This window comes from Podarcis bocagei (assembly GCF_964188305.1).
Source record: "Podarcis bocagei genome assembly, chromosome: 12".
Lineage (NCBI taxonomy): Eukaryota > Metazoa > Chordata > Lepidosauria > Squamata > Lacertidae > Podarcis > Podarcis bocagei.
The window spans coordinates 40,503,385-40,531,305 of NC_138137.1; the positions used below are offsets into that span (position 1 = coordinate 40,503,385).

Consider the following 27,921-nt stretch of genomic DNA (forward strand, 5'->3'; position numbering starts at 1 on the left):
AGGTCGGCGGTTCAAATCCCCGCAACGGTGTGAGCTCCTGTTTCCGTGCGCTGCTCTGGTTCACCAGAAGCGGCTTCATCATGCTGGCCACATGACCCGGAAGCTGTACGCCGGCTCCCTAGGCCAGAAAAGCGAGATGAGCGCCGCAATCCCAGAGTCATTCGCGACTGGATTTAACGGTCAGGAGTCCCTTTACCCTTTAAATAGGTTTGTTCCTTAAATAGCCTGCCTTGGTTACTTACTGAACCGAAACAATTCATTCCACTTATCCATTTTGTGCGCATATGCTCAATGTAAGAGAGACTTGAGGGTTTTTTTGATCTACCTAGAAACGGTTCTATAGATGACTAGAAGCAGGAAGTGCTTAGAACTCAGTTAAAGGTTACCATGCAGACATAACTCTTAACAGCTACCAGCTGCAAATGAAAGGAGAGCACATTCCTTACACTGCCAATGGGATTCTATTCATCTTAAGAACATAGTCTAGCAGCCACATGGTGAAGGCAAGCTCACCTAATATTCTGCCAGGGCAAACATTTACCTAACGAACTGCTAGCCTAGACGACACTTTCATTTAGCTTGTGTGACAAATGCTTTGGAAAAGATCAAACATTTTATCTTTCTGTTCAGTTTGTGTACATTGTGCGGCTAGAGGTTAAGACATTCCAGTCATCTTTCATTATAAGAGAATGTGGAGGGAAAGTGGCTGTGATTGGTACAAAAGGGCAGGAAAATGTATAGTAGCCAGCTTGCTTCCAGTTCTTAGCAAAATGCATTCAAGGTTAAGCTCCAGTCACCAGCCTCCAGCAGACTATATAAGTGCAGACTGGAGGAGATACAGTAGGTATTAACTACTCTGTGTACAGGCCTTTTTAGTGCACCTATTTCCCAAAGGCTAAAGAGAATGCAGTAAGCACTGAGCTTAATTCAGCAAAGCAATATATCAGTTGTAAGGGCTAAAGTAGCTGCATTCACACTATGTGAGCACTGCACTGTGTCTGCAAGCCAAGGAAATATAGCTGTGTGCAATGCCAGGTCAATGCAGGGCCAGCCCTACCATTTGGCAGAGTGGCCCAGCTGCCTCAGGCAGCAGAGGCTGTAGGTGGTGGTGGTGATTCGTGGCAAAATGTTGAAAGGCAGGCTTGTCTGTGTCACACAGTCGCTGCTCCCCTGTTGTGGACACTGTAAATGTTCAGGTAAGACTCAGCTGCCAATCTACTTAGCTTCTGTTCCGCTTCAAATGTTTATACCATTGAAATGAAAATTGGCAACTGATTCCTAGTCCTGGAACACTTGAGGAAAGGCTGGATTTTCTATCAGGCTGCCAGGAGGTTGTCCTTCTGTTTAGACTCCTTGTAGCTTCACATTCACAACAGATAGTACCTACGCTGACTCTCCCTACATCAAATGGGTATCAGGAAATGGTAATATAATTTGAGGCACTGAGATTGTAAGTAAACTTAAATGTCCATAGACAGGAGGGAGTCTTTCAGATTGTCTGGTTTTGCAAAAACCAATCCTTGTAGTTTTGGAACACATCTATTCTTACTGCTAAATGGACACAAATGGAAATCCCAGTGTTATATATTCTCCCTGCTGCCTTGAAACCAAGGAAGACATAATTCATGCTGGACCTGCAGTCTTTCTTTTACTATTCACCTCTCATTTTGAAAATTGCTTCCTTTGTTTTAAAAGGTTACGAAACCAGACAGCACCACTGACACCAGGCGAGCGCCACCATCTCCCATGCCACAACCGAAACACCTCCGTAAACCTGGTGGGCTACACCCACCACCCCCTCCTCAAAGACGATCTTCTGCTTTTACTGGTTCGTTGAACCTGCCCCACAATATGGAGAGAAGAAACACAATTGCCACATCAGATCCAGACGAATTTCCACCACCCCCTGAATCAATACTGCTTCCCACTGCGTTGGAGGACTTGCCGCCACCACCGCCTGAATACTATGAAGATCCTCCTGATTTCATTCCAGCCCCACCACCTGCCTTTGCTGTGGGCGCTGGCACTTCAGAACTGCCGCCGCCACCTCCTGCAGTCTCTGCCCCCACGATGCCTCCGCCTATCAGAAAGAAACCTCCACCTCCTCCTAAAAGACAGGAACAAAGTACTGGGCAGGCAGGAGGGCCCAGGCAAAGTGGGCTTCCTCCAAGGGGAGATGCAGGTGAACAAGGAGGAGACTTAATGTCCGATTTAATGAAAGCACTGCAAAAGAAGAGGGGTGAGACATCATGAAACAAGCAGTTTAAATGAAGATTAGTGTGCGGTTTTAGTTGGATCAGGGAGAGGGTGGCCCAGGTAAATTGTCTACAGCTCTTCCTGGTGGTCCAAAGGAATATGTGCTAGAGAAAGGCATCCCAACATATCCCGAAGCAATACATTTCCCCCCTACCCACCCCTGCAACTTGTTCTGAAATGGTGGCTTCCCATGTTCCTGGTTTGAGGCTGAAGAACACAACTAGAAGCATGGGAAGTGTCTCAAGGTAGAGGCAGATTCCCAAGGAGATTTGGATCTAGCAAAAAAGATGAAAGAACCTTATAGCAAATTAAAGGCTGACTAATATTAATCAATTGAAGGTTTAATAGGCTATTTAATTGGATTTTCCCTGGGCATGTGTTCATGCAGATTGCACAATCTGTTCTTACCCTGTAAATGTATGGCAAATGTATGGGCAGGCATGACCTGATTTGCAAAAATAAGGAGACTGAAAACAGTACAACAGTTGCAGTGACAGCTGTCTCAACAATTCCACCCACCAACCCCATACTTTTTAAAGAGCTAGTACTATTAGATACAGCGAGAACCAACCATTTGGATAACAGTGAACACTTCCACTTGAGGCTTTATTATTCACAGGTTGTCCTGACTATAATGTGCCACACCTGTTTCCTCAATTGTTTTGAAGTGAGAAATCCCAACCAAAATGCTGCTTTCAGCTGTTGTATCTGCAGGCTATGTCTCTGGTTATTTATCCAATATAACACAAGGCCAAAGATACACAAGTTTCAGTTCTTCTTCCCACAGCAACCAAGTTAGCAATTGTCTTTTAAGTGATGCCTAAAAATATTTGTCTCCTAAAGACTTTATGATGATCGGAATACGTTAAGGCATTTATGAGTTCTTACGCCTCTTTCATCATTTATGATTCACCTTAATCTTCCAAGTGTTCATTTTGACAGAGCTTGTTTTGACTGCCAGCTCCTGAATAAAATCCTCTTCAATGCCTCATAAAAGTGTCAAAGTTAATGAACAAGCAACACAGTTTGTTTCGACGCATGTAGCGCACGCATACGCAAAACATTCTTTGGAATGGCAAGTGCTTTCCTTCTCTAAACATTCAGTTCAGGAGCACAACAGTTACGCCTAAAATTGGGAAACAGAGACGGACAGCATGGAGACTAAATCCTACCCTTGGAGAGTTGTCAGCGGCCAATCCTCAAATGGCTTACCAGCAGAACTAGCTTGCAAACCAAATATTTCAATGCAGTTGCAGAGACACTAGGAAGAACCTTGGCTATAAATGGTACTTAGATCAAAAGCTGTTCTTGAAATGAGAAAAGTGGTGCTTGCTGCAGTTCAACTATTTGCCCATACTGCCCTATGCTTTGTCAACTTAACTCTGTGTGTTTCTCAGATGGGTTGAGATTTTGTTGTACTAACAAAATTAGAATCCTGGTTTCTAGATCCATTTATCATGTGCCAAGGTTATTTATGGGACCCTCAAGAGGCAGACTCTGCTGCCTTGGAGACTACAGAATTTGGGGTGCCTCTTGTACAAAGCTGAATCGCGGACAGTCACAAACAATTCCTATGATTGTGGCACAGCAAGAGCAAAGAGAGTTGGTTACGAGGAAATTAAAATGGCAAGCAGGAGGGAAGAGGAGCAAGTGCTTAACTCTGCTTCCAATAATTCCAGATAAGAATGGATGGATTTGCCTGCTTCCTGTCTGTCAGTTCTGCATGAAATGATTCAGAATTATGTTCCACCTTGTTTCTGTATCAATCTATTGATTTAAACTGCATGAAAATTGGCATGTTTGTATGCTTTTTACCCAGTAATACACATTTTTTACACCGTTTCGTACTATTTTTTTGAGCTGAGAACTGTAGTACAGATTTGGCAGCACATGGGGGGGGGACTGTTCTAATCCATTTATTAGCCTGGGAAGGGTGTATCAGATCAATTCATTTAAAATGCAGACCAAATTAAATCCTTGAGTTCAAGTGTGAGAAATGGAGACTGCAGGAATTGCAGGAGCCACTGATCTTCTGACCAGGAAATGCAGAAGGCAGCTAATTTTACATAGAAGTGGTTGGGCAACATTGTTCAGTAATCGGCCATACCAGGGGTATAGCCAAAACAGGATGATCTTGCAAGAGGAAGAGGAGAATTGAGCCACTGAATGACACAACAGGAATAGGAGCAGAGTGCATGATTGATTAAAATTCTAAATGTGTCCTTTTATTGTCGTTTGGTGTTACTTGAAGGCTATACCCCTTCATTTAATCTTGATCTCAGTTTCTTTTCATCAAGATGAACAACTGACTTTAATGTCTTTAGCCCAAGCGGGGGGGGCGTTGTGCATAACCAGCTCTCTCAGCCATTGCCTGCCTCTGAAAGGGGTGTTGCAAAACCTGCTGCAAGAGGCGGACCTGAAAGTAAAACAATATTATTATTATTTTAAAAAAGCATTATACACAGACAAAACTACAGAACAAACCCTGGTATCCCAACTGTGCAATTCTATGATTATATACACTCTTCTACACAGGTTACAATTAAGCGGTTTTTTTCACTCAACGGTTTGTAGAGTTTATGCTTCTATTCCTTGATGACTGTATCTTTAGTCTCTTGAGCATAAAAAGTCAAAGCAAGTTAGCAAGATACCTCAGAAAAGTCATTCCTTTCTGCCTTTTGCGCAGCTGACTCGGCCATCCAGTTTCTGAGCACGTACCTAGGATTTATACCTGTAGCCAAAAATAAGAATCTATTTGCACATATAAAAAATCAGCAGGGGCTTTTCTCTTGAGATTTATTATACTGACATCCACATCTTTTCTTAAGACCGATATGAGGAAGTAATTAAGGATCTGAAAGAAATGGACATTAAAACAGGAAGAAAAATTCATGCTTACAAATCCTTCACCACCCTGCTACTCTCAGAGTGCCTAGAATTAAGTGTGAAATTGCCTGTATTATCACAACACAACAACTTACAGCTGCACTAGTTCAAAAAAAGAGTGTTCCCAAGTTTTCCTGAATCTGAAATATTTAAAAGGGGACAATTTATGATAGGCTTCTTTCATCCTCAATCCTTATTTCTAGGTTATACAATTTTTATATAACTTTACTTTTCAAAAGTAGCACTGATTTCCCATTCTTAACTTAAGCAAAAGAATGCACCTTTTGTTTTCCCACCACTAGAAACTTGTCAAAGAAAGAGAAGTTCAAAGGTGGCCACTTTCAATTCCCTTTAAATTAAAACTTAACAAGTAAGGCACTCGGGAATGTTCACGGTGTATGTAACAAATGTTTGGGAGGAACATAATCACAACCAAAGATTTGTTACAGCTCCTGGATGGGGTGAGGGGCTCTGAAACAGCCTTATTTTTTTTCTCCAACTTGTCTCAAACTGGTTAGGTTTAGAAGTCAGACAGCATTTGAAAATGAAACCACCAAATCTATCCACCAGAGCAATAAATGCTCATCTACGAAGAGGTTTACACTGAATTGTGGGATCAGTGGAGATTCTTGTAAACAGACCGAGACTTCAGTTATCAAGTGCGTGTCTGGTAATATTGGGACAGATGCCTATGCAAAGCCCAGAAGCCAGTCATGGGAGCAACCGCCCTCTGTTGCAATTGTTCCCTGTGATATGATGAATGCCTCTGATCTTGGAGGTATTCCAGGATCCTAGAGGTATCCTGAAGCTGATATGGAATTAAAAACCAATACAAGCCTGCAATCCGGGCAGATTAATGTCATTAATATACAACATTATTATATACCTGATGGTGCTTGTTCAACTATCTGTGTTTTAAGTCCTGTTATTCTTCAGGGCCAGCAGGGCAGATGAATGAATTTTGGAGATGAAAGGCAAATCTGTTTCTTTTTATATCCGATATGGTAAGCAGCATTAAGAGGCACATATAGCTGTAGCATAATGATAGCTATATGAGGCTTTCCTTTTCAAAGCTATTTTCCCAAATGCTTCAGAGTGCTGCTCAAATAAATAAATAAATCAACCAACCCTTATGTTTACCACCTTAGCCCATGGGAAATAATTAGTGCAGAAAATCTGGAGTTATTCAGGCTTAGGAGCTCGAGTGACAAAGTTATAAGGATAAAGTTATACGGAGTCATGTACCGAGTGAGATCACTGATCCATCCAGTCCAGTGTACCTGATCCAGCAGTGCTCTCTAAGATGTCAGGCAAAGCTCTGTACAGTGGTGCCTCGCAAGACGAAAAGAATCCGTTCTGTGATTCTCTTTGTCTAGCGGTTTTTTTGTCTTGCGAAGCAAGCCCATTGACGGATTAGCGGTATTAGCGGCTTTTAGCGGCTTATCGGATCAGCTGATAAGCGGTTTAGCGGCTTAGAAAAAGGGGGGGAAGGGGGGGAAACCGCAGGAACTCGCAAGACATTTTCGTCTTGCGAAGTAAGCCCATAGGAGATTCGTTTTGCGAAGCACCTCCAAAACGGAAAACTCTTTCGTCTAGCGAGTTTTCCGTCTTGCGAGGCATTCGTCTTGTGGGGCACCACTGTAGTCTAGTCTTGATAGATTAGGTTTTATAACTAAATCACTAAGACCAGAAAACCAAACTGGTGGTAGTATGGTTGTGAACACAGCAGGATGAAGATTGTGTGGGGAGTCTTTGGACTGCCATGTGTTGCTGGTCATCATCCTGACCATTAGCTGTGCTTGCTGGGGCTCATGGGAGTTGTAGTCCAACAAAATCTGGAAGGCAAACGGTGCCTCACGCCTGATCTACACTGGTGTGCCACAGAGGCAGGTTTCTTGTAAAACCGCTCACTTTCCCCAAACTGGCAATTATTTCTGTCTCAAGAGAGCCTAGAGGAAGGGGCTACTGGTTTTCAAGTCCCACCCCAGCAGAGTTAGCTCTAGGGAAACAAGTATATGGTATATGTGACATGTTAGCACACTAGGTCCCAGCCTGATACCTACTGCAAACATGGCATATTCTACATGGGTGTAAAGTGGGTGGGAACTCAGGAATGGTGGGGGGCATGTTTGCCCTCAGGGAATGGAAATCACAAGAGTCTAAGGTGCTTAGAAACCCAATGTAATGTCACATCAGTTAAACAACTATTGAAAGAAATATTTGGGCTACAGGAAGGGCATGTGACTTAATTGTTGAGAAGAAAATAAATTATTGACTCACTCACTCGTCATTCTTTTGCTTCGCTTGGAATCAGAATCACCTGGATTCCTATATTGTACACACAAAACAGGGTCATGAAGATTAGTTTGTGCCTCTTGCTCTGGGCTGGTTCAAACATATTGATCTCAGGTGGATAAACCATGGTTTATTAAACTGAGAATAAGCTTCAGGCCCATGCACTTCTCCTTTGTCTTTCCCCTTGTTCAGCAGCCTTAGTGCTTCCATTATTGTTTGTTTCAATCACATTCGGCATTACACCTGAACTGGAAAACCATGGCTAAAGCTTGACATATTAACTAGGATACTTGATAAGGCTCTGATCTTAATAAATCATGGTTTATTAAGATTGTTACATCTGAACCACAGCCTCCGTCCCATGTCTACAATTCTGCATTTAACTCATACACTACTTGCTATTTTTCCAAGACAACATTAATAAAATTAATCACAAAAATGCATCATTAATAAAGTATGGGAAAAATGAACTATGCAGGTTTCACAACAGTTTATATTCTTCATGACCAGAAACTGATGATCACGGAATATGCCCAATGCTTTTTTTCTTAAAAAATATTTAGGGGTACTCTCATTTTGGCTCAAGAAACCCACCATTTTATAGTTCAAATCGGAAAAAATAAATACAGTAAATGGACAAAAGTACAAAGATTCACAAAATGTTTAGGGGTATGGGTACCCCTGTGTACCCCCAGAAAAAAAGCACTGAATATGCCTATGGAATCTACTGGTTTAAATATTCAGTCAATTTCATACAGAAGTCTCAAAGTAATACATAAAACACTTAATACACAATGCACAGACTTGAACATGCACTGCCCACTGAAAGGCAACTCCAAAAATATGTATCAATTGTTGGGAAGGAAAATGCTCAAATTTGTAAATCTGGGCGGTTGGGGAGGGGAGAATCATGAGGGATGCTTTTCTTACAGATCCTTTTATATGGATTTGATGACTGGCATGGATAGACCAAAGGGTATTATCAGCAAAACCCTAAGTTGCCTTATAGACAGTTAGGCCATTGGTCAGTCTAGCACTGACAATGCTACAAAACTACCATGATTTCAGACAGGAGTTATTGCAAGCCCAACCAAGAACTTCAAGAACGCAGTGGGACAAGGGGAAGATTGGCCCCACTGGTATTATTTCTTTGCACTTCCCCACCTCCCATCCTAGCTCTTCAACATTCTCATATTACTACTAAGTTTGCTTAATTGAATTTCTTCTGCTTGCATTAATTGGGTTAGAATTTGTGTGTGTTTTTACCAGGGTTGGGAGAAATCAAAGGACCAACCTGTCAATAATGAGTATGATCATCTGATATAAAGATATCTGATGCATATATTTTTCAGTTTTACACATTCACTTAAAATAAATCAAAACTGCATTATTTTCACAGAGGAGAAACACATTTTAGGATTATTTTTTCTTCAATGCTAATATCTAGCCATTATAGAAAGATGAGTGCTGAGTTAGCGGCACAACTGTTCTGATCCTGATAAGGTATCTGGAAGGGGGAAGGGGGGATCCAGTGAAATTTGAAATTCCCTCCACCTGTAAGTGTCCAGAATTGCATTTATTTACCTTTTTAACCTCAAGAGGTACAACACAACCCAGCTGGAAAAAAGCTTGTGTTTAGCCACATCTTGCAGAGCCCAAAATTCCTACATGGAAATAAGTGATCACACACTATTACTTAACATCAATAATAATACACACATCACTTCCCAATATGGATAACATGCAGCAGTTTGGGTAGCATATAGCAGTGATATACTCTCCACAAATATTTCTGGTGATCTACAACAGCACTGCACCAAGCTAAGGTAAAATCTGTCCCTTAAGCCAGGAACTGTGGTTTCTCTGTGTATTATAAGCTAAGGGAACCATTACACTAGGCAAAAATCACACACTAGCAAAAAATAGTTCCCCAGAATAAGTAATTTAAATATGTTGGAAACCTGCCTGTCAGGGGTTCAGGGACAGAGGCACAGGTGAGGGGGGAGACGGAGAGCGATGGGGAAGAATCCCAGGACAGTGAGGAAGAGGATGACAATGACTTGAGGTCTTCCATGAGTCTCTCAAGTGAATCGGAGGATTCCCAGAAGGGGGCGCCCCTGGTCAAGCCAAGGGGGGTCACAGGGGGGACTTGCCAGGAGCAGGGAAGCAGCAGGGAAACCCCGAGTGGGAGTGGGAGATCGGGGTCGGCTTCCCAGGAGGAACGGAGTGAAGAGGGTGGAGTTCCCAGTGTGACACACGGAGCGGAGCAGGAAGGAGACAGGGGAAGGAGATCGGGGCAGGACGTCCTGCCGGAAGGGGAGGAGAGTAGTACAGGGAGTAGTGTAACTGTCAAAAGGAAGGTCAGGGGTAGCGAACGCGCGCCAAGTTCAAATGTGGAGGCGCGCGGAAATGCAGAGAGCCCGGAGGAGGAGCCTGGCCCCAAAGCACGAAGGAGGGGGGAGCAGGCATCTGAGGGATCCGCGTCAGGGGAAAGCAGGAGGGAAGGAACCCAGGGGGGCAGAAAGACCCTGCGGAAAAGAAAGGACAGGAAGAGGTGGACTAGCACAAGCCTCTTAAGCTGGTGTAGGGGCGGGACCGATTCAGAGGGGACTTCAAACGTCTAGGCTAAGAGACGCGGGGCTGCACGCCTCGGTAGTGGAACCAATAATGAACTGCAATAAACATCCTTGTATATAAGAAGAGCTTGGCGTTGGTCTTTTGTGAGCTGAGACCTGAGGCAGCCCCTGACACTGCCTATAAATCAAATGAAGGAATACAAGACATACAAGAAGGCATCCCAATTGTTTTGGGGTACTGTATATGAATGTCAAACATGCTGGTTTGGGAGGAAGCAAAACTTCTTGCAAGGAAGATGGATTGATTTATGATTCTTGCAATATCTGTGCTGGATTTTGGCCATTGATCCTCTCTGGAAATAAGAACTATCTGTAAGGGAACATAACTTGCCACTGGCAAATTCTTTCCACAAAAAAACAGAATAAGCTATGTTTATTTTTCTCTCAATATATAAAAAATTCTTGTTTGGGAACAGGTCATCTTTTAACCATGCAGGATATTATATCTGGCATCACAAAGCTTATCATCTGGGAGTAATCCTTAGGGCTAGTATTTTTATTGTATCCAGTGCTCCATCTTTCACACCACCAATGATAGTGACTTCCCTCAATTGCTCAAACAGAACATGTAGAAAAAATATTATTTATGCTTCTGGTGAACATGTCAGGCCATGTGCTGAAGTGAGTTTGGGCACATTCCCAGGTTGCAGAGACTTATATGAACCTCTACATTCTGTTGAGCTGCAGAAACTCGTGCTGGGACAATATGTGCCCCAGCAGCCCACAGTTCAAGCTCCTCAACACTGAGGGATTACTCTGTTCTTGCTAATGGTGAGACTGTGCATTCCTTTGCAGAGTCCATCTAGCATGGAGGGGAATGTACAAATAGCTTTGCACTGGGCAAGTAGAATCAAGACAAGGTGAAGGCTCAATACCTTGTGGGACCAATCTATTCTAAACCTATTAATAGAAACAGACTACCAAAATACAGGATCAAGGTGAGATAACAAAAATACCATATTTTCCCCTCTATAACACGCAGATTTTTTCTCCTAAAATGTAAGGGGAAATGTCTGTGCGTGTTACTGAGCGAATGTGTGGTTCCTGGAACCGACAGGGGTGAGTGAAGGCAAAAATCAGGCAAATATCAATCGTCCAGAGAAGGGAAGCCTTGAAAAGAGGAAGCTGCTGCTTTCCTGCATTCTGCCTCAGGGTCTTACTGCCCACCCGCTTCTGTTTGTTACTGTGTTTGCTCAAACGGAACAAAGAGCAGAGAAAACCCCTCCCCTCCAGGCAAGCAGAGGGGAAAGCAGAGCGTCCTTCCTTCTAATTCCTCTCGTGCTCCGGTGCTGCAACATGCAGGTGGGGGAGAGAGAGAGAGCTGGCTGGCTTGGGTGGGTGCGTGGGGGGAACTTTTGCCTTCCTTTCCTCCCTCCGGTAAAACCCCTCTCCTGCATTCTTAGCCAGCTGCTTCTCCGCACACCCCTCTCGGTGCTCCTTGTCCCTTCTATGTTTTTCCTTCCCTCCCCACTTAAAACGTGGTTACAAAGCACGGATCCACATGGATCCTCAGGATCTTTGCATAGGGTCACCCCAAATTCACCATCAGATCACATAGCAATGATCTGATGCAAAAACAGGGCTGCAAAGCACAGATCCACATGGATCCTCAGGATCTTTGCATAGGGTCACCCCAAATTCACCATCAGATCACATAGCATGTCCATGGCTACAGCCTGCACCAAAAAAATCATGCACCCACTGTTGCCTGGGGCTGCAATGGTGCAAAAACGTGGTTACAAAGCACAGATCCACATGGATCCTCAGGATCTTTGCATTGGGTCACCCCAAATTCACCATCAGATCACATAGCATGTCCATGGCTACAGCCTGCACCAAAAAAATCACGCACCCACTGTTGCCTGGGGCTGCAATGGTGCAAAAACGTGGTTACAAAGCACAGATCCACATGGATTCTCAGGATCTTTGCATTGGGCTACCCCAAACTCACCGTCAAATCACATGTCTGTGGCCACAGCATGAAGCACAAAAATGATACATCCACTGTTTCATTCAAAAAAAAATTTGTTTTCCTCCTCTAAAAACTATGTACGTGTTATGGTCAGGTGCATGTTATCGAGCGAAAAATACGGTAAGTTCTCAAACCTTTCAAAATCTTCGTAATAGCTGGCATTGCAAATGATGGTCCGTCCATCCCCCACCATTGGCTTACCTATCAGATTCCTGCATGATGCGCTGCCATGGAAACAGCGACTGAAAAATGTCCACAGTGGAACATGCAGCTGTTTTACTAAGCTCAGCTATCCCTTTTCTTCCCAAAACAAACAAGCACGCCCCAGTATCCAACCAGTCATTTTCACCCAGTCCTGCACGTAATTTCAGTTTCAGTCTCCAACCAATCCTACTTTCACAATTGAATCTTAAAAGTATAATGAGCATTTTCTCTTAATGTCATTATGATGTATTCAAGTTTAAGGACCGTTTCACATGTATCCTCAAATACCTTAGGAATGCTGATGCTCTTCAGCTGGTCTTCTGAAATCTCACTGAGCTCCCGAAAAGTCATTGTAAAATCCGCTTTTGTATCTTCCATGAGCTAATAAACATTAAAAGACTTCTGTCAGTTTCAGCTTTAGTTCTTCTGCCAAAGGGCAACTCAAATATTTAACCAAGGAAAGAAACTCACTTTTAGAAGGAATGCAATCAAATAGTTATCGTCCTGATTGTCGCCTAGGAGACCTAATTTTGCTTTGAATAGTTCTGTGAAGCTGCAAGTTAAGGAAATAAATGCATTAATATTACAAAACTAGAGACTCTTTGAAAATTAAGATGCTGACATCTTTTTAAAAGATGGGTTCCAACAATTACATACCGTTTATAATACTGTTCTGGGTATTGCTCAAGTATCTGAGAAGCCCTGTTAAGAGAAAATGTGAAATGTTGCAGCAAAATAATTAGATTTGTATAAAACTCACAGATTCTAATTCTGTTTTGTCATTCTTTTAAAGAAATCAGAAATTTTATATTGTTATTCTGAAGGGAAACACATTACTTTGCAACTGAATTGCGCTTTTTTGTCTTTGCATATTTTCCAAACAATACACGAGATACATTTCACATTTAATTTGTTGTTGCCACTATTATATAATGAGTGAAGCTGTTACACTGCAAGATCGAGCACATGTAAGTCAGTAAATGTAAGACCTGGTGCTGCTTTTCTACGTTAGTTTGAATCATATCACTTATGGGACTGCATGAGTATGTTTTGTTACTTGAAATTAAAAGTCAATTTTTAAAAAAGGGGTAGGGGAGTATTAACATATTGACTGCTTATCACACCAGGTAGTGACATCTCATTATAATGAGGCCGCTTAGGCTTGTCTTCTTAGAAAAACCAATGCAGCATTTCAGCCAACAACCTTTAGCATGAAAACTGCCTCCTGGATTTGCCTGGCTTTCTGATGTTTCTGTTTTGACAGCAGCAATTCTGGGGCCCAGTTTATGGAAAAAAAACCTCTGTAATTATGTAGAAACCGTTTACCACCCATCATAAAGGCCATCTTTTATTTCCCCCCCCCTTTTTTTTTTTTGCAAGACTAGCATGGTCTAAATAATAATAATAGCTTGGTTTAAAAAACAAACTCCCCACTTCCCCAAAGCCCTCCTTTTTTGTTTAGCACATATGGTCATTAAAGAATGTCTCATCTCACGAGCTCTTTTAAGCATGAAGACACTTTTTAAGGATTACTTACAGCTGCTTTTGTCTGGGAGCCAATAAAGGGTTTAGAGCCTGTAACAGCTTGTTCAGATTAAACAGTCCGACCTTTGCCTGGTTTCCTATTTTATACCGTCTTTCATCATCAGATGTGTTTGGGACGAAATCTGAAACAAAGTAATATTCAAAATAAACAACCAACCTTAACATATTTGAGTAAAATCGTATTTCGTGTTGATGCCAACTAACAAAAAGTCCTGTAGGCACTAAAATATTTTGCATAGAAGTCTCTAAACACCAGGATATTAGTTTACACTGGATTAGCCAAGGTCTGATATTTGCCAAAGGAAAGGATACATTGTCAGCATAAAAGCTTAAAGATGGCAATGAGTTATTTTCTTATTTCAAATGCAGAAAAACAAAACAGAGATCCTTCACAACAGCAGTTCTTACTCCCATCTCCTTGACCTTTCTCCTCCATTTCTTCCAATCCTATTAAATCCTTTTACTGCACAAATCCGTATAAAGCCCAGAAATTAAAGAAACTATGCATTATAAGCGAATGCATACAGCTCTAGCCAAATTCTGTAATTTTTAAATTATTTACTACTTTATATCCCCAAAATAATACTGCATTCACTTAGGCTATACATACCTGGGTCATAAGAGTCCATAAAACCAAATGGACCATAATCTATAGTTATGGCTAACAGGCTGAAATTATCTGTATTGCACACACCTAAAAATTAAACAACATTTATTTATTTCAGGTATGCTTTCCCTCCATATTGGAACATAAGGCAGCTTACAACACAATATGCAATATAAAAAGAATACAAAATAAAAAAGACTATCTCTCTATCACTACACGCACACAAAAGAAAAGCCTGCATCCATAATAAAAACAGTCTCAAAACTGACCAACATTGCCATCTAAACAGCATGGTGTCATATCCCAGAAAATGCTGATTTCATATAAATGAAATGTGTGTTACTATCTGACAGATTTCTCCAGGAGTTACAGTCTAGAAACCAGGTTCATTCCTCCATTCCATAGTTAAGAGGTAGTTTACTATTACAATTAAACTGCCCAGAGTGGCTGGGGCAACCCAGTCAAGATGTGGGGGCAGATTAAAAATAAATTATTCTTATTCTTATTATGTAGTTCTACATGGAATGAGCAGTATGTTTTTTTGCAATGCACCTTACTTGAGGTACAATCCCATTTTCCAATAGATATTTTTTTCCAACCTTGCTAGAAAAGGACAATGTTGTATTTTCCTTAACTGTAAACAGCTTAAAGTAACATAAAAATAAATGTGAAAAGATAAGTCAATATGAACTTAAATCCCACTAATTTCAATAGACCCCTACCTACAACTAGCTTACGTTGGATCCAGTCCAATGTTTTTCTTAATTTAGTTTTATTCCATGCAAATCTGGTTTATTCACATAGTTAGTCAACCATTTTGACACCCTCCCGATGTGTGTCCCAAAATGGCTGAAAACAACTAATGAGTACACACACACACACACACACACACACACACACACACTTCAGGAATGAGGAGCCAGCCAGGCGCCAGGTTGTAAGAAAGGGCTATGACTGTGCATGTAAAAGATCTCAGGTTCAATCCCTGGCTTCTCCAGATAAGGCTAGGAGAGACCTTTGTTGAAGTCTTGGAGAGCAACTGCTAGTCAGTGTAGACCGTACTGGACCAATGATCCGACTCATTATAAAGAGGCTCACTATGTAGGTTGGGGGGGGTTGGGAAAGACTACACCCAGTTTGTATTTTTTAACAGAATCTAAATATTTCATACCCTTCACTCACAAAGCAACAACACAGTACCAAAAACATGATCTCACCATGAGCAAAGCCTACCGACATCCACAAGGCAATCAGACCTGCAGTCTCAGACACTACTCTAGAGAAGAAGGCCTGAAATCAAACACAATTTTACCATGAAAGTTGCTTTAAGAAAATTGTGCAGGGCCCAAGATGGGGAAACGTACAAATATATTTTTCAAGAGTGGTTTAGACACAACGTGGAGCTGTGTTGCCCTTCAGTTCTGCAGTCCCAGGAAAACTAAGAGCAGGGTTTTTGCTTTTCATGGGGGAAGAATGAGCTGAGACGGGGGGGGGGGTCATTTATACTTCCACGTGTCCCATGATTTCTAGGCTCAGGTCCAATAGGTTTTCCTTTTGTCCTGCAGCTTTCCTTGAAAAGACCTGCTGTTTACCACAGAATTGGAACAATTGTCAGCCAGGTTTCCTGTGTCTAGAAATCACAGGACAAATTGGGGTAGGGTAGCGGGAACAGGACAAAGAGAATGTGGATGAGCCCTGAGAAAACAGTGTCCAAGATGAAGTTAAACAATCTCCCCCCCACCCCCAGTGCTACTTCCACATTCTTCAAAGGGCTAACTGGGGTTTGTAATAAAAATAAATAAACAAGATGAAACTGATCATGCTTTTCCCACATCATGTCTGGTGTGGCCCATAAACTGTAAACCTCCTGGATAGAGATGATGTCACTTTTGCATTCTTTATATGTTATTGCTTAAATACATATTAAACAGAGATAATAGACAGCATACACTAAGTTCTAATGCCTTTTAATTTGAAGGCAAGTTTGGATTTGTCAATAAATCATAGATTACATATTCTTCTTTTGTTGTTGCCGTTGCTGTGTTCACAGAAGCACAAAGACTTACCAGATATCTGTTTGAATCATTCATGTCTATTGATGGAAAGTGCTCATCTATGACATGGTCTAACAGCATCCTAAATTACAAATGAAAAGTTTCTTCCATCAAAGACAATTTCGAAACAACACTGAAGGAATTACCCTGTTTAAGATTATATCTGATACTTGGAAATATTCCTTTAGGTGCCTACGCCTACCTATAAAAGTTAAATTGGGTTGTATGAAATACAGTGGTACCGCGGGTTACATACGCTTCAGGTTACATACGCTTCAGGTTACAGACTCCGCTAACCCAGAAATATTACCTCGGGTTAAGAACTTTGCTTCAGGATGAGAACAGAAATCGTGCTCCGGCGGCAGCGAGAGGCCCCATTAGCTAAAGTGGTGCTTCAGGTTAAGAACAGTTTCAGGTTAAGAACGGACCTCCGGAACGAATTAAGTACTTAACCCAAGGTACCACTGTATACACTCTTTAATAAGAAGCATTTTTTCTACAGCCAGATTGCAAGTCCATACTAAGTTTTTAGCCACATGTGGTTCCCTCAAGTGAGATTTTATATCTTATTGGGATGGAACAAGCAGTGTGGTTTTGGAGACTTTTGAGAGTTAACACCCAGGTGGCTGCTAGCACTACATTTTATACTACAGTATTGAACTATCAACTAAATGTTTTGCATTTCCCCACTCCTTGTACAAGACTGGCACCTGAAAATCTGATGCTGGCTCTTGGAAATTTTCTAGCCTTCTATGTTTGAATCCATGCAACAATCCATATACTGTTGAACAAATTGTTTTGGGTCAGGATCCAAGTGCTCAGTCTGTTCCACTTGGCTATGAGTGTTCTGGACTTGGATGTTTTTGAACTGCAGCATGACAAAAGACTTTTGAAACTGAGAGGAGCTGTAAAACACAACTGAAATGCCACTGAGTTGGAGGAGGGGGGGGACGCCTGTGCTATTTAAAAGAAAACCCAAAAAACCCAGTGGATGAATGCGAGCCCTTTAGTATCTCATAAAAAAGCCAATAATATCAGTAACTTCACAGGCCATACAAGAATTTGCAGTAGTTGTAAATGCTTATTTCAACACTGACTCGTGGAAAACATAGTATCAAGTATATGCAATGGCCTCTATACAGGGAAAAATATTTGCCATACACATTTTTTACAATAACTCTGTATTGTGAAAGGCATTCCACAATTTAAAATGGAATTGCATGTTACCAGTGCCCATAAATTAGTACTTTGGAGGGCTGCAAATCTATCCATTGCCTGCTTGCCTAAAAACAGAATGCAGGTACACCTGTGTGTGTGCCAAAGAACTGGTATCTAAAACTCTGAAGTTCTTTTCAACATTTATATTGGTCAGGATCCAAAGAGGCCTGTGTGTGAGTGCTAAGCATTTCCATGCACTGCCCCATGCAAGTGTGCATGTATTCTAATATTCCCATATGGTGGCAGCCCCCTATACATCATAGAATGCCTCTCTACAGAGTCCCCTAATCTTCTCGGCCAGATTTTCAGGAGATGCACAAGCCTGTGTTAAGAAGGGGAAGGCTGAAAGGTCCCTGTGCATATGTAGCCTTTTAGAACCCCACTATTTTATTAAATTATCCAGAAGTAAAAACTGATCCAATAAATAAATACTTTCATTCTAACCTTAACAAATCCAGTTCTCCAGAATGAGCTAAAATTTCTAATGATCCTATTCGAAACCATGATTTGGCAACACGCAGAACTATAGCACCTGAAATACAAGTATATGCATGTCAATAAATAAAAATGCACTCTGTTCCAGAGCCCTAGATGTGCTTCCATTTGCATTCAGAACTTCTGTGCTTGTAGATTTGCCCACTCACGTCAATGGATGAAGCCAGTACATGCTGTCTCTTTTAACTTTTGATTAATCACAGGCTAGCAATACATCTGAACTCTATACTTTGGTTCATCTTAACTATGGCTTTGCCAAGTGATGACTTTCAAAGATGACAAATATAAGAGAACAGTAGCATACAAAAAAGAAGAAGAAGCCAGCAAACAAAAACAGTCTAAAACAGACAAGAATTTTGGATCGTGACTTGGCCGAGATCTGTTGGAACTGTTTTAAAAAGGATTTATAAGAAACTGGACATAGAAGCTGGATGAATACTGCATTATTAGAAAATTACTGTGAGAGTCCTCTTGTGCTGTCTGAGTGGTTAAAATCTTAGCACTTGGCTTGGGAGGGAAATCTAGGTAAAGTGCCATCTTGCTGAAGGGGGGAAAAAGTCTGGATTTTAAATCCAGCTGTGATTATTCTGGAGTGCATATGTTGAATATTTAGAATAAATGCTTTCATAGATAACTGTTAGGGAGGCAGGAGTTCCTTTTTCTTTTTAGCTTATAACAAGATTACTTTATTGTGAATTAAGGAGGGTACACACAGGAACAAGACAGTTGAAGGTGGGAAGTGCCTGCAAAAAAAGGCAGGGTGGGAAAGATCACTCAGTGTGGGAGACTGGGAGACCCAGGTGAGAGCTGGGGGGATCTGCCTTGCTATGTGCAGATAAATGATATGAATTGTACAACATAAATGTGATAAAGGGTCTTCTTGGTTCTTCTTTCTTCATTCTTTTTCTTTTGCCTATATAACTGTGTTTTGTATTTTCTTATAAATGAGTTTGATACAATGACAGTATTCCAAATAGTAATCTGAAATGCAGGAGTTACCTCTTTCTTTCTTAACATTCCCGTTGTAGAACCGATCCCTCCACACGTCATCGTCACTCACAACTAAACTGTGCAAAAAGAGAAAATGAGCCGTTAGTATGAAACACCTTAAAGTTGCTTGACATAAGAAGCAGTTTTAAACTGAGTCAGATCATTGGTCAATCTAGCTAGCATTGCCTACACTGACTGGGAGCAGCTCTTCGGGGTTTCAAACAGGGGACATTCCTAGCCCTGCCTGGAGGTGCCAGTGGCTGAATCTGTGACCATGTGCATGCAAGCCAGATGCCCTATCAGTTTTCATTTCTTCATACAAGCCTACACACAGGAGAGACAGGATGGTGGAAATGTGGCGGCACAAAGAACCCTGTACTTCTGTGACTATGCAGAAAGCACTTCAACGTTGTTATTTTTTGCTTATCAAGCTGTTATGGATGTCTTCAATCCAGGCCATTCAAATAAAAGTTGTTTGGCAACATATGGCAGAAGGAGAAGGAGCAAACCAAAGGGAGATGCTACTACCTGCATTTATGATTATTATTGCCATATTTGTACTTCAATTGCTTTGCAAGCCTTTCTTCGTGATTAATCCCATTTTACCAGTTTGATTGTTTGCCTAAGGCCTCCAAGTGAAGCTATAAGGAAGATGGGACTTCAAGTTCTGGACCTTTCAAAACTAGTTCTCTAGCAGTAGAAGCACACTGGTAGATGCTCCAGTTCATACGTCCCGTAAGAACAGGTGCAGATAGAGGCAGATGCCACACAGATGCCTAAAAACAAATGCTAAAGTTTGGGGGGAAACATATTCCTTGCTCCCAGCTCCCAACATTTGCAGTGCTTAAGCATCCTATGATCGGTCTGGAGCACACCATGAATATTCATCACCCAACACCATGTGCGCGGCTTCACTCCACTGACTTCCTGTACTCTGTTCCAGAAACCCCAATCTTCAAAGCATGAAGGTTCCGCATAAGAATGTTTTCCCTTCTAGCATCACTCTGTGAATGGAGCTTCCTGTTGGCAACACAGGAACACAGAGCTAATAGAGTGGGCCCATCTCCAGGGTGCTCTTGGATAAATTACATGCTCTTTCCCACACTTCTGCCAAGACTCAGCAAGAACGTTGTCAATTAACCGTAAGAGCTGAGATATGACGGCTTCCTATTGCCAGCAATCTAGTGATCAGCTGGGGTTATTTGAGTTAAATATTTATGAAAAGAAGTCTGGAAAGCTTTCTGGAGTACTGCCCTCCTCCCCCACACGGCCTTACCAGGACACCGAGAGTTTCAAAAACAGCAGGCTAAGCACGAAGGCCAAGCAATCTCCTGAACTCAGCGAACTTGGTACACCAAGTTCACGCTGGCTATTGTCTTTGAAACAAACAGCCTGTCACAGCATCTTCCAACGAGGGTTGTAACACTGCTACAAGCTTTCGTGCTCATCCAGACAGCCTCATGGGTTTTGCATCAGTCACTGAGTTTGCAAGACCTTCTGCCGAAGCAATTAAGAAGGTTTTCCAATAGGTCATTTGTAAAGGGTCTCTTCTACAAGCAAAAAGTTGTTTCCTGATTGATGCTGGAGAGAGAGTTCTGCATGTTCTCAGCAAGCCAAAAACCTGCACAGGCAATCAGAAAGGGCCTTCATAACCACATACTGAATGCCCCCCAATTGTCAGCAATATCACATACTTAACAATTCGGCAACAATAGCAAGGCATCTCACATGGTGTAAGTGCAATATTAGATGGAGTTGCAGTGAAGTAGCGTAGAGTTGCTGTTTGCAAACTCTTCTTAACTTTGTGAAAAGTGTAAAAGCTAAACAAAACGATGGTCACAAAATGGCAGTAAATGAATACGTTGCGCCCCATCAGAAATTACATCACACACTGTACCTGGCAGGTTAGCACAACACTCATACAAACAAAATCTACTTCATATTTACAAAGATTGAGCAGAAGGCAGATTGGATTTCTCGGGCGCAAGCCAAAAAGCCCACAAGACACAGTACATGAGTGGTCTCCTCCTGGTGTAAGTGGAATCAAGTAAGCATCAGATCAGATTCTAAAGGAAGTACAAACATGGATACAGTACCTAGCTGCTCTGCTTGTAGGAATTCCAAGATAATGCATGGCCTCACTTCCTAAGAATTCTCGAACAGAAGAGTGGAGCATAGCTCTGCCGTCCCCATTCCTGTGGAGAGGAAAACTAGGAATATAAACACTACCCTTTCCTTTTGAATTAGGAAAAGAAAAAAAGTAAATGCTTGAGTGGGCAAGGAATTCTGATATAGGGATGATTGAGGAACTTCATCTTGGCAACTATCAGCTATCTACAGACTACACATTTCTCCTAATGCTGCAATGCATTTCATGAAAGTTTAAACACATCAAAACACATATTTAAAAATAATATTTATTTATTAGATTTATTACCTGTCCTTCACTGCAAGGTCCCAGGGTGAATCACAACAATAAAGTATACAATTATAAAACAAATAAAACTATTACAACCACCAAACAAGAAATGTGTATTAAGAAAACGAAAGCACATGCTATCTATTAAGCAGTTTAAAACAAGGTTGTGGGTACGAGTCCTGTGTTGGGCAGGAGATTCCTGCATTGCAGGGGGTTGGACTAGATAACCCTCGTTGTTCCTTCCTACTCCATGATTCTATGTAATTCTATATAGAAAGCCAGTTAAAAACTGGGCTAAAGATCTCCTCTTAAGTAGGAAAAATAGGAAATACATGTTTATAAATGGATTTTGAGAGAACCTTTTAAAAAAAGTTTGTAGATTAATGTGAAATTCTGGAAAAGGGAAAACTTGCAAAGATGGCATCAATTTACCTATCCTTAGTTACATGTAATGTTTGGCACCGTAGGCCCTGAGCGAATCTGAGCGATGCTCAGGAAATGCAGGCCGGTAAAATCAAACAGCTGAAAGTCCAATTCACCCCAAAATTACCCTGCTTTGCACAATTTAGAAGACAGCATGTGGCACAAAACAGAACAGGGAGCTTGCAGAGAAGGAAGCATGGTAGTTATTTTCATAAGCTAGGTTTCATAAGCTAGGTTTCATAAGCTAACGTGAGAAGAGGAAAGAATCACAGGACAATCGCTTTGGGATTAAATAGGCCACAACTTTATTGATTACGGATGTAAGTAGGTCTTGGCATAGGCATTGGGTGTGCACCCGAAATCAGCGAACGCTTTGGCACCACTGTGGCCCACGCTGGGCTGCAACCGCCACTTACTGCTAAGCGGTCTTTATCATTTGAACTATCTTCCAGCTCCTAATGTTTTAATTTTGCCATGCTAGGCTAAACTTGTTTCAGCAAAAAACATTTGGAAACCTCTTCCCAGGTATAGGCATCATATAAAGCAGGAATTTAAAAGCGGCATGTGAGTCCTTATTTCTACCAGAGAATAGCAGTTTCAGCTCTTAAAAAGATAGCAAGTGTGCAACTAACATCACCCTAAGAAACATGTTCAAATGAAATCACCCTCCCCTGGCCCTACCCCACTTACATATCTAGACTATAAAGAACCTGCATCCTCCAAAATCCTCAGGACTCCTATAGTTCTCTGCTCAGCATTAATGTGATTTCCCCTAATTCCCGGGCAATGCAAGACAGTAAGAGCTCCCCAAAACTGGTATGATGTTACCTCCCGGTAGTTAACATTAAAAGGTATGCTGCCTTCTAGCTATCATGGGTAATGCTGACTAATTGACCTAGGCCCCATTAATTTATCTGGTCCTTCTTAAATAAATAAACAGGTTATGGCAGTGATCGTCAAAACATAAGAAAAAATTCTTTTGCTCCTGATGACTTGAACAAAGGGGTGCTACATGCTACAGTTTCATGCAGACAGATAATCTTGTGCTTTGAGGTTGGGGTGGTTTTTTAAGCTGGCCATTGAAATGAAAGGTTTCAAACAGAAACAAGACCAAGAGCTATCAGGGGTGAATACAGAATAAGACACAAAACACATGACAAACCTAGAGTACGGAGTCCTTCCTGAACCTTTCAGCTGCAGCTCCCAACTGTCACCAAACCTGCAAAAAACCATTGGCATTAGTAATATTGAGAACTGATACAGTGCAGTAGGTAAGGATGTGAGCCCGGAAGTCCCAGATTTAAATCTTCCCTTAGCCATGAACACTATAAAACAGGGGCTGGGTAGGGCTGCCATACACCCTGATTTTCCAGGACATGTCTTGGAATTCGCCTCAACAAAGCTCAACGAATTTGGTTACCCTAAAAAAAAAAAAAAATCACCTGCCTATCACCTGCCTATCACCTGCCATCACTTGGATGGATGGTGATGTCAGCTGATGAGGGTGGGTGTAAAGTGCGTGTCTGTGAGAAATCAGTACCCAATTCATTTGGAGCCAGGGATTTGACAGCCACAAAGCCTGCTCCTTAGCTTTAAATCAGAACAAACAGCAAACCACAGCATTTGTGTCTGGTCAGTAAGTTATTCCAGCCCAAGTATTTTAATTATCAGCAGTAATATTTAATGTACTTTCTGAAAGATCAGTGCCAGCCATATATCATTTAGAGACCAACTATTCAAAAAGAAGAATGCAGTACCTGTTTGTATAAACACCAATCAAATGGGCTCTTCCGTCACCCAGCTGACCTGCCCAGCTACCAAACTAACAAGGAAAGAAGAAATTAAAAAATCCCAGTCACTATTCGGTATTATTTACAGCAGATTTATAACTGGAAAATCATTCCTAAATCTTCTGGTGATGGTGAGATTCAACATGTTAGAAAAACAAGTCCTGCAAATTTCCTACAAGCATGCTTCAGAGACATAGCAACAGATTGGAGCGGTGTTAGCCAAGTTATATTTTGTTCAGTTCTATCTTGACAGAGAAGTATGGCAATAATAGGAATCAGAGATGGAATTCCTGAAATATTTGCAGACTGTAAGTCAAGGCAGAGGAGCTAAAGCTCAGGTAAGATAGAGCAAGTATTATTATTGACCTGATGGCCACCATATCTGTGGGCCAGAGGCAGAGATCCCAAGGCAATTTTTGCACCAGTGACAAGCTGTATAAAGTCCTCTGAGTCTGAGATGGACATATCCAGGTCCAAAATATCTTCCAAGACTTCCTGGATGGAGAATGACAACACAGAAATCACTTAGAATACAAAAGACATTCCTTATAGTTGGAAATGCCACTTAATTAGTGATTTTTTATATCTATATCTATCTCCCCGGCTGCTACTCCTCCCTCCTCTTATAACGCACATTCTATTTATCAAGAACACAGTGAGCTGAATCCATCTATTGCTTAGGGCAAGGCTAGCAACAGTTGGGCACTGTATTTAGTCACTGCAATAGGTTTGCAATTATGTGAGAAACTGGAGCACCTCCAGTGCTAAAGTTCAGTGTCCTCAGCTTCACTCATAGGATTACTGTGTGGGCTTAATGGGATGAGAATTGTAAAGCGCGGTGTTTCCGTGCGCTGCTCTGGTTCGCCAGAAGCAGCTTAGTCATGCTGGCCACTTGACCCGGAAGCTGTACGCCGGCTCCCTCGGCCAATAAAGCGAGATGAGCGCCGCAACCCCCGAGTCGGTCATGACTGGACCTAATGGTCAGGGGTCCCTTTACCTTATAATACACAAAAAGTGATGCACCCAGACTCAAATGGAAATTCATGTCACATTTTCAGCACAACAGTTGCCAAAGAGCCATGTGGCATCTCCTCTCTGTACTCCACCAGCAGTGTAGTCTTTTTCTTTTCCTCTTAGTTGTAATTATAGTAAAAAAAAGAAAAGCATCCTTTCTGTCAACAGCTTGTGGCATATGTAAATCAGGCCCCATAAAAATTAAGGAGATTGGGAGCGCACTCACTGGGCTCACACACAACCCTCTTCCCCTCTAATACACACCTTTCCTCCTTCCCTTTTATTTTGAAAACAATGTTGATTAGAATCACACCTTTTCAAAAATCAGAGTTTACACATCTTTTTTTCACCTGTGGTTGCAAACTGGTTTGGTGCTAACTGTGGTGAAAACTCCAATGCAGGTGTAGTGCTAAACAGCAAAGAAGAGAGATGCAGTGCTTGTATGACAAGCATGTCTAACAGGTTGATTGCAATCTACTGGAAAATAAAGAAAATAAAAATACATAAAAATAATTTTTCCTCCCTCAAAAAAAACCTCAACCACTTTGGGTAAGGTTACCAGATTTTTGCCAAAGAATCCGGGCACACTTTTTTTTTTTTTTAAAGAGAGAAACCTGGGCTCGGCCATGTGTCCTTGTCCTCCTGGTGCTCTCCTACCTCTCTTCCTCAGTGGCGGCGGCAGCAGCAGCGCGGCAAGGTCGGGGCTCCCCTCTTTTTTCTCCTTCCTCTTTCTCTTCCTTCTCCTCTCCTCTCCTCCTTCTCCCTGCATCAGCTCCGGGGTTTTCCTGGCCCCAGAGTGCCGCTGGGCAGGTGGCCAGGTGCTCTCGCTCCCAGCTCGTTTTGGGTCACGGGGGGTGGGGTGGTCAGCGGTTCCCCCAGCTGACGCGCCGGGCGTCCCCAGTTCCCCCTTGGCAGTGGCGGCGGCAGTGGCAGTCTCAGCAGCCCGGAGCCAGCCTGGTAGCGCAGTTGGCTCTGGCTGGCTTCAGGAGCTACTCGCTGCTGTGGCGCCTGCCATTTTGCCTCGCCAGAAGTCCCTATATATTGTGTCTTGTGCCGCTGAACCAATCACGCAATATTCATTCCCTACTAATAAATCTACAACACTTAAAATATAAATCTGGGGACATTAAATGAAATCAGGGGACATTCCGGGGACGGATTTTGTCCAGGGACTGATTTGTAAATCCGGGGATTGTCCCCGGAAAACGGGGACATCTAGTAGCCATGACTTTGGGTCTTCCTCCCCCCAAAAAGCTCAACAACTTTGGTCAATCCAATAGGTAGATCACTGCCAGGTTTTTTTTATAGTGGGAGTAGATTGCAGTCTCTTGGGAGTTGGACATGCCTGTTGCATGAGAAGGGAAGGAGGCAGGAATAACACATGAACCCCGGAGGTGTTTCTGAGCTGGAATACATGCAGTACAAATCTTTCGTGTGTCATTGGAGCTTTGGACTTGAGTAAACTCAATAAATTACTCAGTTTGAAGCCTTGGGGCATTGATCTGAAGTGAAAAGGGAGGTGAGAAAGAACAAAAAGGGTGGTGTTTGATCTCTTCTGTAAGATAAAGAATAATTACTTCCACACCTACGTCCTATGCACTGAGTTCTACCAGTGTGCTATGCACTGAGTTCCACCAGCGCAGAGGTGGGGGAATTTTAAGGGATCTTCGCAAATGTTCTAGAAAGTTTTCTGGCAAGGAGCTGAATGACGAATGTAGAAGTTCAATACGCCAATGCAAACTGGGCCGCAATATAATTCTATTCAATATGCTATGCAGCTTAAATTTTGTGTACTCAACAGAATCCTAATATTTTCTAAAAGTTGCAAATCAGCAACCTTGCATCACACAGTTAGAGGAATTCCAAATAAATAAAATGAAGCCTAACCTTTGAGACAGCTACAAGCAGAACTCTGGATTTAAATGGTGTAGGGTAGACAAATGAAAAAATGACGTCTCGCACTTCACGAATATAATTCTCTTGAATATGATCAATGGGAAGTGTGGCTAAAAGGAACAAGCAAAATATTTTCACATACCATTCTGAGGACTAGCTGTATTAGTCATTTGACTAAAAACAACAGATTCCTGTTTGTGAACTGCATCTAATGATGTGGAGTTTTTGACAATGAAAACCAACAGAGTTTTAGCTCCTGAATTACTGCTACTCGAAATATATATTAAAAAGTAGTGCTGTTGATTCAAACCCAGGGAAAGTGACGCACACTTAAATGCAGCAGTGGCTGCAAACTCATTTGCCACTAACAAGTGCCCCAGTCATCTGCTAAGTAGAACACCTGGCAGCACCCTTCCCCAAAGCTTGCATTTGCCCCGCTGTTTGGAAAAAGTAAGAAAAGAAAGTGTTTCTTATCTCCTCTGTACTCAGCAAATTAAAGAAGATCCTCTCTCCAGTTGCTGGAAGATTCGGGAGGTTAGCTGAGACCACAATAAATGACAGACTATGCCCACCTGAGCTTTTGGGAGCCGTATATAAATCACATTTGAATCAACAGGTCCCGAAAATAATTTTTTTCTTGTTCTGGTGAAACTTAAGCACAGCTAATTCTCTCTGGTGTTCAGCTATTATGTAATCAGGCAAATGTTCATCCAGATAAGGTGACCTTTACAAGTAATTCTGCCCAGTTTTTCTTTTTAATATGCTGTATGCAAATATTATATTAGTATGCCACTAGTTGAAAAGTACCTGTGAATTTTTCTGTGGAAAGTCTCCAGCCACCAAAATGAGATACTTTCTTTTTCTTTCACAATAGTCTTGATCCCAGTTTGATTTGTTGATGTAATCATGCACATGGCTAAAACCACTTGCAGCGGTTATAGAGTCACGAGGCAGCATCCAGACTGACACACCAGCATTAACCAAATGGGAAATGCAGAGCTGCACCATACCTTGACATACTGAGTCCTAGAACTTTTCTTAATGATGTCTCAACTTTTAGGAACTAAAAAAGAGGAGATACAATTACAGTGAAGCCACGGTTTTAGCACACAACCTTTACACTTCAGGAAAATAGCCCTTCAATGCTTCCCTTTATATATATATTTAAAAAGCCATTGAAAATTATTTCAGATTATTCGGCAAAGGATACCCTGGAATTTT

At 41.8% G+C, this 27,921-nt stretch overlaps 2 protein-coding genes across 2 annotated transcripts in view; one reads left to right on the plus strand and one right to left on the minus strand.

The window, feature by feature from the left end:
- The window catches only part of APBB1IP (amyloid beta precursor protein binding family B member 1 interacting protein), a gene marked incomplete at its 5' end in the record, with an annotated part of 31,526 nt that extends 27,436 nt beyond the window's left edge, over positions 1-4,090 (plus strand). Inside the window, one exon of the mRNA XM_081163204.1 lies at positions 1,696-4,090. Within this exon, the coding sequence (XP_081019330.1) occupies positions 1,696-2,253 (558 nt within the window). The 3' untranslated portion in view covers positions 2,254-4,090. The remainder of the gene's footprint in view (positions 1-1,695) is intronic.
- Positions 4,091-4,459: 369 nt separating this feature from the next.
- Positions 4,460-27,774, minus strand: LOC308569376 (protein adenylyltransferase SelO-like). Its single transcript, XM_081163224.1, is given in 21 exon segments — positions 4,460-4,593; positions 4,595-4,672; positions 4,908-4,987; positions 7,427-7,470; positions 9,022-9,101; positions 12,538-12,630; positions 12,721-12,802; positions 12,907-12,951; positions 13,787-13,916; positions 14,405-14,488; positions 15,619-15,691; positions 16,468-16,537; positions 18,118-18,205; positions 19,168-19,235; positions 21,255-21,353; positions 23,163-23,219; positions 23,758-23,822; positions 24,157-24,285; positions 26,692-26,810; positions 27,508-27,552; positions 27,555-27,774. Coding segments are annotated over 21 exon segments (1,728 nt in total). The 5' UTR covers positions 27,709-27,774; the 3' UTR covers positions 4,460-4,548.
- Positions 27,775-27,921: the final 147 nt, after the last annotated feature.